The sequence below is a fragment of the Solea solea genome, chromosome 2 (assembly GCF_958295425.1).
Source record: "Solea solea chromosome 2, fSolSol10.1, whole genome shotgun sequence".
Classification (NCBI taxonomy): domain Eukaryota; kingdom Metazoa; phylum Chordata; class Actinopteri; order Pleuronectiformes; family Soleidae; genus Solea; species Solea solea.
Window position 1 is genome coordinate 33,117,751 of NC_081135.1, and position 22,018 is coordinate 33,139,768.

General features: G+C 41.6%; 1 protein-coding gene across 2 annotated transcripts in view; it reads right to left on the minus strand.

The window, feature by feature from the left end:
- Positions 1–21,417, minus strand: part of calcrla (calcitonin receptor-like a) — a 34,035-nt gene extending 12,618 nt beyond the window's left edge. Inside the window, exons 1-3 of one of the 2 annotated variants that reach the window (XM_058616258.1) lie at positions 21,239–21,417; positions 1,628–1,736; positions 28–169 (exon numbers count right to left, since the gene is read on the minus strand). In XM_058616258.1, the coding sequence (XP_058472241.1) occupies positions 28–169; positions 1,628–1,702 (217 nt within the window). In that variant the 5' untranslated portion in view covers positions 1,703–1,736; positions 21,239–21,417. Of the gene's footprint in view, positions 1–27; positions 170–1,627; positions 1,737–21,234 lie in introns of both variants that reach the window. The other variant, XM_058616250.1, reaches the window with a different exon arrangement.
- Positions 21,418–22,018: the final 601 nt, after the last annotated feature.

Here is a 22,018-nt window from a genome sequence, read left to right on the forward strand (position 1 = left end):
AATTGAACTGCAGTTCATCATAGTTACCCTGTGTGTCGTGGATGTTATCCTGCATTATTTTTTGATAGCACTCGAACTGTGCAGTTACGATCTTGTTCCTGGTTACTCCAATGTCGTGGTAGACGTTGGTTGGATGCTGGTGTTGGGTTTCGTTGACCTCCATACTCGCCTTTACAAATGTGATAGATGGAGAAAGTTTCAAATAAATAAATTAATAGTATTCTTAAGAAAGGGGTATTACTAGTACAGGATTGATAACAACTGTATTATGTGTGAATTTCTCTGTGAGATGAATAATCTATCTATCCATCTATCCATCTATCCATCCATGGTATAACATACAGAAATGATAATATGCATGTGTGTGTTTGTCCAAGGCTGCTTTGCTTGTAAATTCCACAATTACCAATGTAGTGAAAAATTATGTATTTTTTTTAAAAGGCAGCAGACATCGTATTCCCGTGTCTACGAGATGAGTCCGATTCAACGTTCATGTTATAGTCGCAACATCCACTTCATTTTGTGTCATGTTCAAAACTTCCCTTGTTGTAAATGTGGCATCAGAAGCTCCATGTGAAGGCACCAAGTGTGACAGTAAGCCAGCATGCACCCTGAAACTGAGGAGGCTAAATGGAACTTGGCCATCAATAATTTAATTGTTCTCACCTGCGCTTTTCCTACTGTGACTTGAAAAAAAATAAGAAAAGCAACTGTTCTTAAAGTTACTGTGCTTGGACCTGTGTAAAAGAAAACGTCCAGTAGAAAAATACTAGTTTATTTTGAGTTTATACTTTATAAAGTATCTGCTTTAATTCACATAGGATGCTTACATAAATGTAAGTGGTGTATTAGACTAAAACAGTCTTCACACCCTGCTTCGGTGCATTATAGTAAGACATTCATCACATCATACGCCTGGGAACATGGGAGTCTAATGTACACCAGCAGCTTCCATTAAATCCATTTGCACTCCCTGGAAAATATGACATCAATTTAGAGACACGGCCGAGCAGATGAGCCCAGCTTTTTATTTTTATTACACCGCAGACACCGACCTGACGCAGGCTCTTACTTCTCCAACATGAGCTCACGACGAGTGAGTCTAAAAAACTGAGGCAAAATGTAGAGTTTTTATAAAAGTGAAATACCTTACAATTATCCCGACCAAAATAATTGCGATTCACAATGTTTATTGCGATAATTGTATACTTGTGCACAAAATTATTGGCACAATATTGGCAGATAATGGCTTTAAAATGGATTATTGGATATTGGCAAACAAGCCAAGATCCACAAAAATGACTAGTAGGCTGAAGGCTTGGCTTACTATGCTAGCGCCCCCTACAGCAATTATTTTGTTGACGCTCATTTATTTTGCACAATAAAGATATTTTATATCCACATCTGCTGCGACTATGAAAAATATCATGTTAATTTCACTACAGAAGAGACTATATGACATCTGTAGTTGGGCAAAAGGAAAGATTATTGGCCCAAGCACTCCCTATATGTATATATATGTGAAACAAGAAAATCAGACTACTTGCTGTTTTCTCTGAATGATGGATTATAGTTTGATTTGTTCAATGAAGTGTTAGTTATTTATGTGCATTTTCACAATTTGTACCTTTGTTAGATTACACAGCACTACAAGTGTCAACATCCAACTCCGTACAACGCTCTCCATTCTTATCTTGGCCATGTCCGAGCTGGTCGAGGATTCACCACCTGCAGGTCTGGAAATAGAAAGGAAAGAAAATAGACATGAGTCAACTGAAAAACAAAACATTTCTCCCCCCCACTCTTAAGTGGTTCACCAATGCTTTCAATCCACTAAAACACAGTCGGTAATGCTGGAAATAGTGTACGTTTATTAAAATCTAGAATAAATGGCTCACATGTAGTGACTTATTAACATTAAAATCTTGCATTTGTGGGTCACTTGTAATCACCAAATTTAGCCAATTTTAAATGTAACATGTGATGATACCTTAAAGAAACACTATGTAACCTTTGCTAACATGCTGCCCTCAAAAAACACTCAGGAAGACAAACCCCAAAGGAAAACCAACATATAAGAATGAATAAAATTAGAAAATTAAGAACGGAGGGTAAGTGTCATCATGCTAGTGAATATTAAAAGCTATTCTAATTAAATATGTTTCGAGTTTACTTTTAAAAACTCCCAGGTCAGTCATAGAATGCAAATCAGGCAGTAGCCTGTTCCAGAGGTTAGAAGCACCAACAGCAAAGGAACATTCAGCCCGCCGTTTGTATCTTAAAACCCAACTAACGTTAAAATCTCTACCAAACAAGGTCGCAAAAGACCACCATAAAATGAAGCGGCAGCCAATGAAGGCTGTCGTATAAAACAGCGAGCAGCTGCATTTTGAAGGCAAAGCAAAGGAAGACTGGCAAAAACCAACGTAAAGGGCATTGCAGTAGTCGAGCCTTGAGCTAATAAAAGCTTTGCCATTTCCAAATCTTGCAAGCAGAAGAAATCTGGGCCGGTTGAGGCCTGGGTCATATTTTGCACATTCTCTGTCCAACGAGATACGCTACGCATGACCGCACGTGTGTACATGGCTACGATTCCATTCATAATAAAATGAGGGTCAGCGTCAGTCTTAGCATTCCACGCATACATTCTCCATCGTGCATTCCATTCCATTTCATTTCATGCCAGGGGTTCATGCCCATTTGTACACTGAAAATGATTCAGACTATTCTGATGCAACAGGCAACCGCATGTTTATGGGCCAGAAATAGAAAATGCACAAGTCAAAAATAACACAGAGAAAATAGACACCTAAGAAAAGGCAGATAGAGTAGAAACCACAGTATAGTGACTGGTGCTGAACAATATTCCATGACCTACAGCAGATGTCACACCATGATTCATAAGATAAACAATTACAATTGTTCTATTTTCACCTGATCTGATCTTAGTATGTTGTCATTGGCTGAATATGTGAGATCCACTTGGCGTCAAATGTACCAACAATGCTAATGTCTTCGCCTGATGAAAGAACAACAAAGCCGACAAAATACGCTGTTGGAATTGGCTCAACCAAAGCGCAGCAATCAAAGAAATATCTGCTTCCCTGACATAAGCCATGTAAGCACAGCTGAGACTTAACGCTCTCGCTGCCGCCGCCGCCGTGTTTTGTGAACTGTATCTCCGTTTGTTCTCATCCAGGAATCCTGGGGATCCTGTGTTTTGAAGAACACATTTTATTTTCAAAGGTGATGATGGTGTCTCTACTAAGCAGAAATCCCAGAAAGGTGTTTGCTGCCAAGCTGCAGGCTGCGGGGATTTGATGTCATTGCTCCTGCTGCTGTATCGCAGATGAGACACAAATGGAAACATTATCCCTCCGGTTGTGTAAATGTGCTTTGCCGAGCAGTGGGTGAGCCACTAGTGTTCAGGTAGCCAGAACTGCTGTCTTTAATGTTTGGGTTTAAAAGAGGAAAAGATCTGTAGAAACAAACAGTTCATGTTGTTTTCACTTTGGAGACCCAATATGTGTATAGCACCACTGACAGTCAACTTGACAGGCATTCGTCTTTTAGCTTCTCCTTTTAGGAGTCGCCACACTGGATCATCTGTGTCCATCTTGTCCTTTCCCTTGTGTCCTCTGGTCCTCATGTCCTCCTCCACGTCACCCATGAACCTTCTCTGTGGTCTTCCTCTTTTCCTCCTGCTCCATCTTCAACATACTTTTTCTCTGCATCTCAACCTGAGCTGGCCCTCAAATAAAATGTCTATTCTTGTCCATTCCGGTCACTACACCAACAACAATCTCAGCTTCTTTGTCTTAGCCTCCTGTCTTTTAGACTGTGCCACTGTCTCCAATCCTCCAATTCATAGCAGGTTTTGTCTACCTTTTATACCTTTTCAATATGATGGATAAAACATCAACAGAGGAACAAGCAACAAAAAAAGAAAATAAACTTGTCTTGGACAAATGTAGTTTAACACAGGAATAGATTACAACTCTTTTCAGGGGAGAGATTTCATCACATCTTAATCTAATACACCAAAGGAAAAATACATCACCACTGACATCCATCACATCTGAAGTCTAATTAAACGTAGAGGAATGAAACACCGACACTGCAACACTATTGCAGTTATTTTTTATTTAAGCTACATGGTTATTTTCTTTATAACAGCCAGTGGCAGCTCAAAATATGCTAAAAAGAAGAAATGCGTTAAAACATCAAGGGGCTTTTCATTATGATGTAGAAATGAAATCAACAACTTGTAAATATCCAGCGGAAAAGTGGTATCGTTTCATGGCATCATCATGTCGAGGTTTAGGAAATACACATGACATTTTCGTATCATTTTACAGACCAAACATCTAATCAATCGGTTGACAAAATAACCTGCAGTATAATCAATATTGAAAATAATTACAATTTGCACCACAAAAAGGTTTTTTCTACATTCCTTCCATCAACTGGAGATGCAATCACATAGAACAGTGGTCTCATAATAGCGGCCCGAGGGCTAAATGTGACCAGGCTTGAAGTTCACATGGACCCCAGATCATTTGACTTTGAGACACCTGACATAGTTATAAAAAGACTAGTTTTTGTTTCTTATCTATGACTCTTTCACTCAGTGTCTCCTATCACCTATGACCTGAAAATATTACCTGATCCCAGAATGTTGCTGTTTTATACGAACATAAAACATTCAACCATCCTCCACTCAGTCGTTCCAGGCCAGTATAATTGGAGGACCAGGCTTGGACAAGGGGACACATTCAACCCAAGATATAGTAGTCAAAGACCATGTTTAAGACTGTATTCCAACTAAGGCATTTGGCTGCAACACTGAGCAACATTAGTTCCACCTTTTACATCACTGTGTTCATGAGTAATTCATAATTTCATTATGTGTTCAAATAGCAGCTGTCGGGCAGACCAAGCTCCGCCCTGGCCTCAACTGCTCATAAGCCTGCACCTGACCAGAAAACTCTCACTAATGTGATTTTTAAACACATCCTTAAGCTCCGTGTTTGAAGTGGTACAGCTCAAAAGTTATTAAGCCTCCAGAGACACGAGGATGCAAAGTGGGAGGGGGAAAGGGGGGCATCGCTCCAAACATCACTGAGGGATTTCCACTGTCTTTGATTCCCTGCATGCTCTGTCACCAGGGGGACAGGCCCAGCACCTCCACTCGTCTGTTTTCACTTAAAACAACATTAGGATGGGAGAGAGGAAGGAAGGAAGAAAGGAAGGAGGAGGGAGGGGCCTACTGAAAGTGGGACTGTAAAACATTATAGTGACATGCAAATTAGAAACAGCCAGAAGAGGATCAGCTGCTCTGCAAAACACCAAACACACAGCAACGCACACGCGAACACACAATCAGAGACACACACAGTGCTTTACTCAGCCAAAGTGCTCTGCTTTTTCCTTGGCAAAAGCCGAGTATTGTACATAAGTGGAATAATGTAGATGATAAAGCCATGACGGCAACAAAGAACAGACATTATATAATGATTGCCCACCCAGTGATTTCTTTAACTATTCCTTATTTTGTCATTGTTCTGAAATGACCTATTAAGGAAATGAACCTGATCTCTCCCGTCTAAACCAAATTAATTTGCTTGAGCTTCCTTCCTGACATTTTGCAGCATAAATATGTGATAGAAAAATAATGTGATATTTTGAGCAGATAGTTACATTACATCACATGTCATTTAGCAGACGCTTTTATCCAAAACGACTTACAAGGGAACTGAGTACAATGATGAGCCACTCTGATACTCAGTGTCAGTCCAATACTTGGAGAGGTAAAATCCAAATATGACCTGTGAACCCTAAATATCACATCAATACTTTCACTAAGCACCGTCTTTAATGAGACACCTATGTCACTGCTGGTCATGTGACCCGAACGCGAGTGTGCACTGCACATGTTTGCTATGCTGCAGTAATCATACCAGCTGTGTGGACTTGTTTTAGGCTGAGAAAAGCAGAGTGTACTTTCATTTGTGACACAACAAGAGAGTTTCTTAATTGAGTCATGTTGTGGGTGATGAATTTCTTCCTTTATGGTAGAAATGTGTTTGTTACACAGATGAAGCATTATGTTACTGGAATTGCTGGCTTATGGCCATGTGGTCTGTGGCCGGTTTGGACGTGGGATACCATATAATGTGGAAATCGTATTATTCATTTGTTTTTTTAAGGATGACGTGATTGGTAAAGCCAAAAAGACAGGAATATGTATTAAATACTGTTGATGGCCTGTGAAAACTATTATATAAAAGGATAAACAAATATCGTTGTGGGTTGTATCAGACACAAAGTTCCACAGTCAGTAGAAAAGACCACAGCATTGTTGTGAATGATAAAGTCTTGGGTAATGAGTTCCATGAGTGAATGGAGACTGGTTTGTTGTTAAAAAATGCCTCAGTCTTTTTTCCATTGTTCCTTTCATTTCTCTCTCCCCATTGAAACCAAATGATAGTAAATTTGACATCCGAGCCTGACTAATTCATAACAGCGTGATTTCGGTTCCAAAGCAGGAAGCGTCGGGATGTCCTAGACTAACCTTAACCAGATTTATGCCTCGGTTCGAAACTTCCTCGCTGATGTGAACATGGGCAGCTGTGGATACCGTGGGATGTGTAAAATAATTTGTCCTTACGATACTTCATAGTCCACTGGGTGCCGCCATTCAATACCTTCTGGCACATTACTCGGGTCACACACTCTAATGAGGAACGCTGGGGTCTGAACGTTTTACAGCCCTAAAACTACTTAATAGTCATTTCTTTATCAAATAATTGCCTATTGCAACGCTGTCATGCCACTGGATTTATATTCAATAAGTTCAGAATCCACTGGTCTGCTTCCCCCTATGATCCCCTGAGGAAAAACTATCTGGGTCTCAGTGTTGCTCATTAACAGTGAGTATGTGTTTATGACGAACGTGTGTCTGAAAACAGCTGTGACTGTCCTCGTCTGTCCCCTTATACAGTGGATGGCTAAGCATTGTGCGACCTCCAGGAATAAACTGGAGGCTGTTGACTTTGGATTTCAGTTGATGTTAAATCCTCTTTCACCTTCAGTCTTCCTTCATTTCAGCCAATAGGCAGTTGGCAACTGATGCCACTAAAAATACACAACCATTGAGAACTGATATGTTGCTTTAGTCTCTAGTTTGGTGTAACTGATTTATCGGTCAGTATTTTTGCAGTTGAAGTCTATCAATGCAATTTAACTCCTAAAAAAGAAATGTGGATATTCAGCCACTGACAAGGGGGTGTGTGTGTGTGTGTGTGTCTAAACTGTACAGATTATTATGTCATTATCTCATTTTTTATTCTTGGTAAATGTGAAAGACTTTGGATGTAAAATTTGAGAAATTATGCTTAAGGATTGTTTGGATTTGGAATCCAGCACTGGGTCTTCAGGATCTGGGCAGTGGTTGCACAGATTGTTTTGGTAGTATTTTATTGTGTTAAGATGTGTGTTAAAATGAATAAAAAAAGAAGGAAAATCTTTAAATATTACATTTTGCTCTTGAGTGAAAGTTGAAGAAACCAGGTAATTCAGGTTTAAAACCAGAATTTTTAAACCAAACATTTTCATTAATTTCAAAATGATTGCCTGAAGACTGAAACATGGATCATAACAGAAACAAACTTTATATTACACAGGAAGTCGGTCCTCTTTTCATGTAGTTATACCATTTTACAGTAGCCCAGAATGGACAAATTTAACAATCAGACAGGGGAGGGCTTTTCATGTTTTTATGCTACCTGATAACATTCTCATATACAGTAGAATTGGATGGGGAGCATGAGGCGAAGGGTGTATAGTTGGTTGCAATATGAAACTTCACCACTAGATGGCACTAAATCCAACACATTGGTCCTTTTAAAAAAAACCAAAAAAAAAAAACCGACTAAACTAAATAAATAACGTTTGCTCAATTACCACCCGGCTGAAATATCATTAGAAAAACTCCCAGAATAAATAAACGGATCATGTACTCGATGAATATTTCTCGTTATCTCGAGTCTGGAGCTTTAAGCGAAACAAACCTGTAACAGATGGACACACCTCTTGATGACTGATCTGCTGGATTGAACCGAGTCTGACCACAGAGCAGTGCACACTGTGGGTGGTCCACTATTATCTGTAGTACCTGAGAGTGTTCCACACAAGTGGTTTGTGATGTTCACTTCACACGAGGGCTGACATCACCTGTTATGTGTGGCAGTGCACAGAAACCTACCTGGGGAAAAAAAATACAGCCTGTGCATAACAGCTGCTGCCTTCTCACCCAGTGCCAGAGCTCTGCCTGCACTTATCACTCACTCCAAACATAATCCCACAGAGGCTCTGGTCCTTGCTGCTGTAAACATCCTTTTTGTCCTCGCAGGATGTTTGGCGCCCAATACTCCCAAGTTCCACGCAGTGGCATTCGGATGTCTATTAAGCCAGTGAGACCCCATAACATCATTACTGCCTCCTTCTATGGCAGGATATAGGATATACACGCCATGGGAACTGATTATGTCCGTGCACGCAGAGGCACAGTGATCAATATGTAAACTCTGCTTCTGCTTGTCTGTTTATTATCATTCATGATCATATGTTTGCTCTCCCACAATGCTACAGTAGTGTTAGGGGTCATCTAATAATAATGAATAATGAATCTGGCCTGTGGCAAAACAATGGATGCGTCTTTGATAAACCTACGAGACAATTTAAGTGGAATACAATGAAAAAAACAATCTGGTTAGAGCCGAGCACAAGAGGGCAAAACATGACTAATTACAACAATCTGACTACATTCTGTGATATTATTGGTATCGTGGACCATGTATCGCATCGTGAGATACCCTGTGACTCCCACCCCTAAAAACAGGCTGAAAGATGAAACTATCTCAACTTTTGGAAGCAGCTTTCAGCACCTCTTTTGATGCTCGGGGTCAAACTGGCCTTTTTTCACACACTGTAATAAACCTTTAAACTCCATCATCCAGATGAACCTCCTGCATTCCACAGAGAGTACAGCGAGTTTTTCTTTTCTCACATCGAGCAGCAAAGCTGCTGTGAGCAAAATGCAGTGCTGATAATCCATAGTCTTTGATTATATTTCTTCATTTAGTATGTTAATTCAGTGAGGCTGGTCATCTCTGCAGCTCCCAGGTTTCTGGTTGCTTAGTAACAATGGACGTGCAAACCTCGAGCGCCTTGGTTAAAAACCGCCTCTGGCTTGTTCCTTGGGTTTTTCGTGCATTTTTAGGGGCCTGCATGTGAATGGGCCCCTTATACAAACAATGTCACACTGATGCCCTGTAGGGACCTTAATGTGGAGTGGCTTATTACAGCCGATAGGAGCATGTTCACTCTCTCTAATTGGTCCAGAGGAGGTGCTGCTGCAAACCTCAGATCACTTGATTTACAATTAGTGAAAGGTTATTATGAAATATTGATCATTACTCCCAAACAATTTTCTGCTTACTGCACCTTTGTTGTTTTAAATTCTTGTATATAGCCTTTAAAATAGCAGCCAACAACTATAAACACATAGTGGAGTAATGGAGTCCTGGGCAGAGAATAAGGTCACACTCCCACTCTGTGTGTGTGTGTTGTGATCTGTTCTTTGTTTTTCGTAACTGGCCTGCACACATGTTCATGTTATTGCATGCGAGTTCCTCCCTGTCACAGTGTTTGTACTCCCCTCTTTTATCAAGCGAGGGGGCTCGAGCAATGATGTCATCAGGACACCCACTTGGACAATTTTCACCCCTTTTCTGCTCCTTGACGTCTTTCAAAACACACACACACACACAGTGGTAACTCACCTGTCGTCTGCCCAACACAGTGGTGCTAAACCGAGAAGAAATAAACAGCATGACAGGCCTTGTGATTCAAGCCTACAAATAGGGCGCAAATATTGATATTTAAATTAATAAACTTGCCATGTGTCGCTACTTGACATCTCCTTGTGGCGGCGCTGCTTGGGATAATGGCGGAGAGATCTACGTTAAGAGATGCCCCATCAAAATTCAATACATAAACTTTATGAACTTTGTTCTCTATGGTGTGAATTAACAGAAAAATCCAGCACTTTTAATCTTTAATGGAATTAAAGATTTTTTTTTCTTCAGTTTGACAGATATCGTGACGTATCGCTATATGTTTGATTATCACGGAATCGTCATATCATGTTATTATTGGTATCGTGGACCATGTGTCGTGCATCATATCCTGAGGTACTCACCCCGATATCCTAGTCACAGAAAAGAAATTATTTCATTTATTTATTAATACTTTGGAAGCAATCCAGCACCTGAGGCCTACATCTGATGAATGAATGGAAGGGAATACAATCTACGTCTCTACAAACATGGCCATACTGTGTGTTTGCGGAGCGACGTTACATAACCATACTGGAAAAAAAATCAAAAAAATAAATCTTTCTTTCTCAGAAGAAGCTGTGATCAGCTGGAAATAGTGTGCTGGTACACCAGCTCGTAGGCAGTATCACAATAGCAGTATCAGTGAGCTATTTCAACATCCTCTGCACACAGACCGTGAGAAGCACAGCACAGCAGGCTCCAGTGCAGGTTTGCTTTATGTGCAGCACGTGCAACACGTGGACCAGATTGCGTGTCTTTATCATCTATGCTTATATCAACGACTCGACAACAAACACCCTGGCTGAGTGCAGCGCACCATTCCACGCTAATGAGCGTGATGATAGCCTGCGTCCATATGTCTAATTTGAAAATACACAACAACGTAGGTGTGAGAGTCTCACCTCTTTTATTTCACACAAATAAATACAAAGTGTGAGTGATTTCTAGCCACTAATTATTGAGAACACATTGAAAACAAAGAGGAATTCTCAATTCTCATTTCAATCCAGGCTCTTTACATGTATATAAATGCTGATGTGTCAATGAATGGTACTAACAAAATGCCCTGAGATCGTTTTTTCTTTCTTTTTTTTTTAATTCATAGGTGCATATTTTTTGTTCAGCAGTCTGGCAGCATCCCTTGGCGTCTTACCAAGCAGTCTCAGTCTCGAGAGCACATACAGAAATGCAAGAAGTTCCCAGAATCTCATCTGTGCAGTAATTACTTCTCCCTCTACTGCTCGTTTCCCCCTCTCTTTCCTCAGTCACTCTTCTTTTTGTAAGTGCACTAAATCATTTTACTCAAACAAGTTGGCATGGCCATAAGCATCAGATGTTTCAAGGACATTGTCCACATCAGTTTCAGACGTTATACCGTAGTTATACCTCTCCCAAATTAATGTCTCTTTGGTTGTCTCTGTCTTCACATTTCCGCCTTCGTCTTCATACAACAAACGAAATCCCACAACATGTGGAATTGACTCTTACCAAAGCCTCAGAATTTACAAATTCAGAAAAAGCACTTTTAGTAGAACTGCCACAACTGCCCATAGCCACGGCCCAGGTTGAAAATAACTTATTTTTTAATTAAAAATATCTCATAGCCCTCCTAAGAAGATGTCTCAAGACGTCGGAATCGACAGTGAAACTGGTAACTGATGTCACCTGTGTGGCAAGACCAGTGTATAGCAATAATACTGTCTCTCTCATGTGAATTCAAAGCTTAACCTCTCAGTCACTGGTGTTACTAAGACAGGCCGGGCCAGGCCAGGACATTTGGGCAGACCTCATGCAAACCTCCAAATTTGCCAAGGGCATCACCAGATGTCAGGAAAACAATAACAATCACATACAGATGTGAAGAAGGAGTTGTCTTTGTTTGCATGTAGAGAGACCTCGTCGGCTCTCTCACCACCCGCCCTCGCTGATGCACGCTATGTTCTTTGCATTAACATGGCAAAGGGGAGGTTGCGCTCCACAGGCTCTGCGCTGTACAGCAACCCAGATGTCTAACTGCACATGTCACTGCATTCACACCCTCATTGCCAACAAGCCAACATTCTTGGGGCAAGCACGTGGTTTTACTTACAACTATAGGACCAGCGAGAACGGAGGCTGCATTCTAAGACTTCTAATGATCATGGGAAAATGAAGAAACGAGTGCTAAATATTGTCACCACATCACTGCGGCCCCTCAAGCTCTTGAGGCTTTGATGGACAAATAGCAGACGTTGCAGCTTCCCAAGTTTCCCAAGGAACAAACAATACAGAGACTGTCGCCCACAATCATTATAAGTGTGCCGAGGGTGGAATGGTCAATGTAAATGTAATGTCAAGCTCAGTTCCCATCAGAAATCAAACGTTTACGCACATTTTTTTAATCTGGTAAGTGCAGTAGGCTTTAACATTAAGCTGTATCTATTACATTTTTTTGCCCACTTAGAGGCAGTGAAACAAGCCGAAAACACAACACTAACATCACATTATATAACAGGGTTAACCTAGAGTTTCTCTAGATTCTGTTTTGGTCTCACTATAAACCATGTTTCTGTAGCTGATAATTGCTCCACTGTGTTCACCAGCTGTCTGCTTTCTGGTACCGGGCAGGTCGCGCACAGTGACAACTGTGACACTATTCTCCTGCCAAATTGTGCTCAAGTATATTCCAAATATTTAGGCAGCATCTTATAGGGAGATTAGTTATGGAGAGTCTGTTCTTGACCACATGGCCTCGTGTTTGGAGTGGTTGTCTTTTGGAGTAGGTGGTTCAGTTGTGGTACTTGGAAGAAAATCAGAAAGGCTGTTCTAGTATAAACCAGGGTATGTGAACAGAGTGGAGCTGAGGAATTTTGATGATGAGGGAACAAATCTGATTGGGAATAAATCCAGTTATTTGTAGAGCTCAATATTTTCACGGCAACTGGCGATTATTTTCATAATCGATTAATCTGTCGATTTTTTAATCGACTAATCGTTTGGTCCATAAAATATCAAAAAACCTAAAAAAAAAATGTTGATCGGTGTTTGTCAAACCTGGAAATGATGATGTTCTCAAATGTCTTGTTTTGTCAAACCAAAATGATTAACTTTTAATGCTTTTCTTTATTGTTATCCAGAGCAAAGAAATAAAGAAAATACTCTGTTTAAGAAGCTTACACAATCGGAAATCTTCAAACCGATTAATCGATTATCAAAATAGTTGTCGATTAATTTAGTAATCTATTAATTGTTTCAGCTCTACTTGGTATAAAAAGTGTGGGAACCACTGCTCCACTGCAATCACCTGAGTTGAAACCCTTCACCGCCTTTTCATCTCTCCGCAGACACTGGCTCTGTGCGTAAAAGCGTAGAAATATGTGCAGAAAAAACTCCTAGAAACCAGAGATAAGCACCGGCCAAATGCGTCACTGACCATCTCTCTCATGGTTTTACATCCTTGTTATAACAAACATATGGAACTGAATCTTTTCCTCTTTTTTTTTTTTTAGCAGTATAGTGAGTCATACTGCGCAGCATGGCAGTGATGTGTGAGAAATGTTCTGGAAACAGCTTAGTAAAGTTTAGGTTCATGAGTCACAGAAGAATCCAGCGCTTCTCCATGAAGCATCCATGAGGAAATGTCTGAAAACCCCCTAAACATGGCACCAGTCACAGCTCACAAACACAAAGAGAAGACACAGTATCATGACAGCTGCTTAACTAAATAAAACTCAAATATCTGTCACACCATGGACTCACTCCATCTCCAAATAATTACTTCTAAAGAGGAGCACAGCAGGTATCTTCCCCTTTGTATTGAATTGCCGTTGTACCATTCCACCGCCATTTAAAAATGTGATGACAAACAGCCATCACGCACAGCATGGCTCTTTCACCGTAGGAAAGGATCCCGTTCCCGTGGCCTCTGGTCCACGCAGCGGAAAACATAGCGCAAATACCTGGATAAAAATAAACAAGGCATCGTTTTGCACCTGCGTAGCTTCTCCTAATTCTCTTTGGTGTTAGTGTAAATGTTTTGATGTAGCTGTAGGGCTTTGAGGCTGTGTTTTAAAATAGTCTAACCTGCTGAGCATGTGCTCTGTACATAACCCCGGGCTGTAATACAGTACAGTCTGGTGGGAAAGAGCGGCTAATTCTACCAATTCCTTTCCACTACGTAGAACCACATTTTCACAGGTCACTAGATTTTCTTGTCAGGGGCTTTACACTTTAGCTTTCCTAGGAGGCCCTTTCTTCTCTGTCCACTTTCTGTCTGATATATACGCGTTGTAATTGGCTGTTGCTGTTCACAGATTTTAGTTTTGTGTGGTCATTAAACTGGCATACAGCTGGAGATGGACTTTTTTCATGCCAAAGCAAAACTGCCACGGGACTTTAAATGGGTGTTTACACACGCTCTCAGATTTTTATTTGGATATGGAAAAATTATTAAGTAGGAAAGATGCCCTCTGGCATCTCACTGCACGCTAGTCAAGCACCAGTCACAAATCCTCCTGGTGTTCAGTGTCATTATATCCAGCTGAGGATTACTAAAACCTGCACGTGACTCACATTCTGTAATATTGTCTAGTTTATTAGGTGAGATATGTATGCGGCAGAGCTACAGAAGACACGAGGCGCACGGAAACATGAACATGGCAGAGCCTTCGTCATTGTACGTCGGCCGTTATCAGGAGCCTGGTCAGTTCAGCAGAGGCTGCCATTTTGGACCAACTTGTTTTTTTCAATAATCGACTCAACTCAAACGACAGCAGTCGACCAAAGTGCTGTACAGAAGCATGCACACAAGTATACAAAAATACATAAATAGATGAGAATAAAAACAATGAAATTACAGTAATCAGTAAAAACAAGAGAGAAGAAGTGGGTTTTAAAGGAGGATTTAATCTCTAATCTAACGTAAATCTATTATAGAGGGGGAGCCGTGGCAAAGGCCCTGTCACCTCTAGACTTAAGTCTGGTTTCAGGAACCTCCAGCAGCAGTTGTTCAGACCTTAAGGCTCTGGTTGTGGTGTGGCAACACAGAAGCTCAGAAAGATACAGAGGGGCGATACCAATGAGGGCTTTAAAAACAATTATTAAAAGTTTAAAATCAATACAAAAACAGACTGGGAGCCAGTGGAGGGAAGCTAAGATCGGGCTTACTAAACATTGTTTGAGTTTTGATGCTCACAGATTCCCCAGCACACTTGGAGAAGAGGGATATTCAGCTGCAAAATGCACCAATAAATGTTGCTTAAGTTGCAGGTTGCTGCCGAATATCCTTCACCTCTCCGTATAATAGACATGTGACTAAAAGTGCATCGTGCTACTACATCATTTTTTTAGGAGACTTTGCTGTCTTGCATGTTTCCAGTATGTGGTCGATGTGTTTTAACAAACTCTTGACCAAGGCAATTCCCCCCTAGGGGCAATGGAGATCCCATGTATTTGTTCACTCACTTAAATCAATGCAGGTAAAATGAAAGCACTATCTTTACGTCAACAATACATGAGCAGGTCCCTGTGTGTGTGTGTGTGTATGTGTGCCTGCATGTGTGGTTCCCTACTGGAACTGCCATGACCGAAATAAACCTGGAGCGCGGTCAAATTCACAGCTGTTTTAAGACATCCTGGAGAAAGCCAAGGAGGAAAGTCCTTCGTGTGCTCGCTGTGGGCCCTCCAAGAGACCTCCAACAGAGCTGCTTACATCATTACCGACAGGCTCAGGTTTCTTCGTATGCCATGACCTGGTGTAACAAAAGCATTTACTCTAACTGCTTGGATGTGCTTAGTGAGCTATAATTTCGGGTAGAATCCAAACATGTGGACAAATTACAGTTTTAAAAGCCAGCAGTGCAAACAGAGGATGTATTTACCGGATTAGTTATTCTCAGTGACGGTTACAATTTCACAATGGTTTTCAACTTACAGCCCATAACCAAAAGGTTAATTTATCGTATGTGTACACCTTATATTTACTTAAATTGGACACAGAAAATAGTAAACTGTAAAATTTGCTAAGGTTACCCACTTTGAGTTACTGCAGTCCCAATCATGTCGTCAGCTTCCTCTCTGCTTTCAGCATCTATATTTTAACTCATCTCCACTGCAGACCCTTGTTTTTCTTTTCCTCTGGTTGAGACATTTTTGAGAGGGGAACTGAGGCCTTTTAGGTTCAGTATCTTACCTAACAGCTATCCCCCATGTGTCGAAGTGCCTATTTTCAGTGGGTGGTGCAACAGACCACATCATCAGACCCAAACACTGTACAGTTTGCGGCCTGTAATTGAAAGTTTATTTTGTGAATAAACTGGAATTGGAAAACTGGCCTTGCTGATAACAGTGGCTCCTCAATCTCTCATAAATCATGGTCATTTTTTTTGCTTTAACAGCAGTGGATGGAAACGTATATAAATGCACATTTTTCTTTTATCAATCGTTTTGAAAAATTGGTTAAAAGTTGGGATACATTTTAATGGAAACAGGCTTGTCTCTCATACAGAATATGTAACGGGGTAGACACATTGATATTACAGCCTCATGGAAGTGGGGTTTAAACTGAAAACATTGCAGCATCTGCATAAGTGGAAAGTTAATGGAAATGTATGCATATTATGAAAAATAAATGCACTGTTTTTGCATAATGTAAAGCTTTAGGCACAGCTGTAAAAGTACAAACATACGCTTCATTATATGTACAGACTTTAGGGCTCTGGCTTCAAGGAATCACAGAGCAGATATTTATGCCATAACAGAGAAATTTATTCATACAGGCCACACAAGGAGCTGTGATAATAGCCACTATAAAGAATATAAACCATAATACACTGTGGGGGGTTTTTTCTAAAAAAGGAACCAAGCAATTTAGGACTCTGGTTATTAATCAATCAACTAAAATAATCTGGAGATATTTTTGGCACACCTTACAGCATCTTGGGTTTAACAATAACAATAGTCCCATTTTCACAGAAGATTAAGTTGGCTAATTGGAGATCCAACAGCAATGCCTGCTACAGATTATGTGCTCATGGCAGCAGAAAACGTCGGATAGGATGGAGGATTCGATGTCAGTGCACTGGCTGGAAAGAGAAATCTTCAAAACCAGAAATCTCTGCGCTTCCTGTGTCACAATATTCATTAACACAATGTTCCGCAAGAATCTCCAAGAATAGATGAACTGAGTTTGGCATTATAGGGCAGTTAGACCTTATAGACTGCAAAATGATTCTGGTTCATTACTCCTTCATGAGTAACAATTACACAGTGCACTTCCACGTTCACCTTTGGAAGCAAAGCAGAGACACTCCGAGTCTCACAGGGACCATTTACTCCATTCTATACGCCAGAAGCCCTTTCCCACACAGTAAACCAGGAAGCCTATGTTGTTGACAATTTGTTTAGCTCACACAGAGAAAACATAACACACACAGCCTCTTCCCACTGCCCTGTATCCTCTGTGAAGCTCTGCACCTCACACTGCCAACCTCTGAACTCGGACAACACTCCTCAGCTGCTACTGCAACACGTTAATAGGCAACGTTAGCGATTGCCGATTATCAGGAGACCTATCGGAGCAATTTACGAATGCCTAAGAAGGGAGGTTTTCTGCAGCCCACTGCAACTTTTAATCACACACATGCTTTTCACATGCGTTTACATGATGTCAGTGGGTCAAAGAGGGTCAAACTAAACCTGTTGACACAAAAATAAAAGGAGGAATGAAGTGATTTTAATATTAAAATATATTTTGTTGATTAGTGTACTTACAATAGCCATAGCATTCCCAACACTCTTTATGTCTATAGAGTTTAAAGAGTGTATTCCATTCTGGTCGCCTTTTAATGACATCATCCGCATTACTGTCTCTGCTTTAACCGCTCACTCTCTCTCTCTCCCTTGTTTTTCTATTAGTCACTTACCTCTGACCTTTTTTTTGGCAGATGTAATAAGTGTTGAATTCAATAACAATAACAAACGTGGGGATTAATGTGGGATTAATCTAATCTAATTTCCAGAGTTCTCTGACAGCTCCGAGCTCAGGATGTCCTGACACAGCTTCCCCACGTTTTAATTACAAGTTCATGAGTTTGACTTGAACACAGTAGGAGACACAGTGGGTAACAAGCTGCTCAAAAAGTGGCAGAGACTAGATCGTCCTGCTGAAGGCAACTTTCTGGTTTTACTTCCAAAGAAAACTTATCTCCTACTGGACAAGCAAGAAACTTTATGCATAATGTTACATGCCTGTTTTCCATGATCTGTTCTCCCTGATACTTGAACATAGGAAGAAAAATAATGCTTCATAATGTATGAGTGGAAAATATACACTAATACGGTTTGAAATCACCCAACCTCTGCCTAACACTGGACACAGAACCTGAGGGGAGTGCTTTGAAAGTGGTGCATGTTCATCATTGTGCTTTTGTGTAACATGATAATGTCAGTCTGAGGTAAGGGTACAAACAAAAAATATAATAGTATCCTCGTGTTGCTGATACGATTTGAGCTGAGGCACAATTAAGCTTATCGTGTACATGTAATCCTTTTGAAGGACGAAATTGGTCACGTCCCTTTTTTTTAAAATTTATTTATAAAAACAGCATGTGTGAGCTCTCACAGGGAGCACAACGGGACTGAGAACACAGCAGTCGGTGAGCTGCAGGGTGCACAAACCGTGTGCGCCTTCATGATTTATGGGGGGGTTAAGTTTCACGAGCATCATCATTACTCTCGGGGCTGAATGTGGTGGTCTCTGTACTCATCATTACAGTGTGGATTGCCAGCACTCTTCGTGGGAAGGAAGTCCCACACAACAGCACTGGTTTAGTTGACTCGTATAATGTCTGCATACAGTATTTCCAGTCATTTTTCATGTGAAAGCAGCTGCCCAATGGAAGGTAGAAGTAAAATCATACCTACAACAGAGGATCTTGGACCTTTTTAAAGTGCTATTGCTTTAGGAATACATTTAACAAACCATGGAGATGACCAAGGCTTTGGGAGCTATGCTGCCAGGACCTTTGTCTCCACCACATTTAATAGTTGTTTTTCTGGACCGGAGCAGTAAACACTTAGCATGACAGTTTGGTTGAATGCCGTGGATCTCACGACATTGGCACTACACATTCAACTCATGTATTTAGTGTGTACGCCCTGTCAATTGGAAGTTGTTGATGCAACCACATATCACACGTGGGAGGTTTTTGGGATTTCCAGAGTTGTAAAAATTCACTTTCCTTGCTAACAACGTGGAAAATGAAATGGCATGGGCTTCATATTTATTGTACATTCTTCCCCCCTCTACCAACCCACAAAAAGAGGAAGAGGCTAATTCCTTCTTAAAGGCTTTGTTGAAGAAACAGAGGAGATGATCGCAAAACGTCTGTATTTTCAGACACTGAATGAAACATTTGGCACACCCAGTTTTATTAGGTTTACTGCCTGGGATTAAAGCAGAACTAAGCAGGATTTTTACCCTAATTTAACAGCTTTGGAGTCATTGTGATGGTTAAATGGCTTGTTGTGGGGAGATTTGGGGGCTGTCTCCACTCCACTTACCGTCTGTTAGCGGAAAACCAGCCTTGCAAGATCAGGGGCCACCGACCCAGAGTGCCCAGAATCAGGAGGTCTTGCAAAGTCTTGGTTCTTGCGAGAAACATGAATGGCCAGGAGGGGAAGGGAGGGGGGAGCACCAGCGGTGAGTTTTCATGACAATGAAGTGGTGTCCTAAAAATATGTACCCTGAAACAGTAGGGGGAGCTCTGTAGAGAAAAAGGCAAAAAAGCGACCAAACTTCTGCTTCAGAAGATTCTTCTTACATTCATGTGGTTTTGGATTCTTGTGTATGATAAACAACATTAGGGATTTATGATTAATTGATATGTAACTGGACATGTTGCCGACTACTTTGATCAAATATTCATTGGCCACAGGAGACATGACAAACTATACGTCGTCACGTATAGTTTGGCTATAAATGAGGATGTTGCTCAAAAATTCATCAGTTCACACCTGACATTAAAAAGGCTTCCTGGATGCCTTCGACACATACGATCAGACCCAGCTACAGACACGACAGTCTGTTTTGCAAGAACCCAATTGTGTTTGTAATTAGTCTGACTGTGCAGATGTGTCTGATGTCAGTTTGTGTGTCTGTGTGCACGTGTGAATCACAGCTGCAAACCTGAAGCTGCCGCAGATCAGACATCGTCGGCTGAAGAGTCAGACTCTAATCTGTGCCGAGGATGGATTGGGTTCATGGGTGCTGAGGAATGTGGCCATGTGTTTCCTCAAACCACCTCAGATTGTGGTTTCTGTGATCGGTATCTAATTCAGTTTGGATCAGACGTGTACTTGGTGTGATCTGAATGTGTGAATCTCAAAACCATTGAGGTGATCTGTACATTGGGGGGGGCCCCCCACACTGGCAATCTTGCCATGGGTGCCAGAATAGCAAGGGATGGCCCTGGTATCAGATGGTGTTGACTGAAAGAATCCCCTCATGGCCACAAACTCAAACTGTGTGATGAAGCACCATGCTCTGCTGTCATCTCCTCTGTAATGACTCTGGTGCGTCTTTCCTCACACAGTGTACTGCCAGTGGTGACCATCATCATCATCCTACACCTACATCACCACCATCATTCACTATCGTGGCCCCCTTTTAGGCTTTCACTGTCCAGCCCACAAACTTCCAGCTTGTCCAAATGTGCTGCTTACGTAACCATGCAGATGGTTCAGCAGCAAACAGTGACCACTACTTTGATCAAAAGAAGAGAAGAAAGCCGAGTCACGGCTGATTCCCAACCCAATCACCGTAAAAACATCCACCATACACAACAATCTGAGATTATTAATCTACGGAAAGGATGGATGTGGAGTCAGGTGGACACAGCAGCTGAGCCTGCGTGAACGCACTGATGTTGAGAACCTAAATCCTAATCTGCGCTTTCACATGGATCAGGCTTTGTTTTTAATTCTTATTTAAAAAAAATGGATTTTGCGCACAAATACCGCATCACTCCAGCCGCTATGTGCATTAAGTGGAGGCAGTTATGGATGCTCACTCTGCTGCTTATAATGCATGGAGCGCAGAAGCAGCAGAAGCAGCAGCAGCGGCGGCAGCAGCAGCAGCAGCAGAGTCTGTGAGTGCACATTCCTGGGCTGAGAAATCCTCGCAGATACCGTTGAAATCACCTCGATAAAGACACAGCGATGCAGAGAATGCACCGTCAACTCCGCGCTCTGTCTGCTCTGCGCTGCGCTGCGCTGATACTGCACACGGACACACAAACACCGAGGCGCCACAATGCGCACAAGGCGGCACGAGAGAAACACACGTTCAACTCACCTACCGCAGAGTACAATCCAACAGCAGCGCAGGGAGAAGCGACTCTTCCTCGAGACCGTGATCAAATCCACCCGCCAAGCAAAGTGTCGCGCGTCCTCTGCTCCGGCACAGAGCAGCGCACACTGCAGATCTCCGGCGCTCACTGAGCTCAGCGCAGCTCAGCTCAGCGCGCACACACACACACACACACTGCTGTCAGGTTGACGTTGGAAGGCAACCCACTACTTCCTGTTACATCACACTGTACAGTGTATAGCCCACAGCTGAGGACCCGAGTTGCCACTTAACTCCCACACTCGAAACAAGACTCCACATGCAGCAGCAGCAGCAGCCGCAGGTTTATGTTGTTCTCATGCAGGGAAATTCACACTCAGGTTCAATTCTCCTGCTCAACATGAACTTGATCTTTTGTGAATGTTTGCATCAGGCAGCTTTTGTTGTGATTTATTAATTAATTCTCAAAAACTCTCAAAACTATCATACCCATCCTCGTATTTTAGATACACATTTTTTTCCTACTTCAGATCTGGGTCTGAATTTGGATTTCGACCAAAATTAATTGGGCTTGTAACTGGTTCAAATCTCAGGAAAGGCCAAGGGTTAGGGTGCCCTGCCAATCCTCCATTGCTCCCCCGGGTGCAGATAAGTGCTGCCCACTGCTCCTGCAGCCAGCTTGTGTGTGTGTGTGTGTGTGTGTGTGTGTGTGTGTGTGTTCACGACTGGTGTGTAATAAGGATGGGTTATCTAACACTAGTTGGTGTGAGTGCAAACATAAATAATTCAA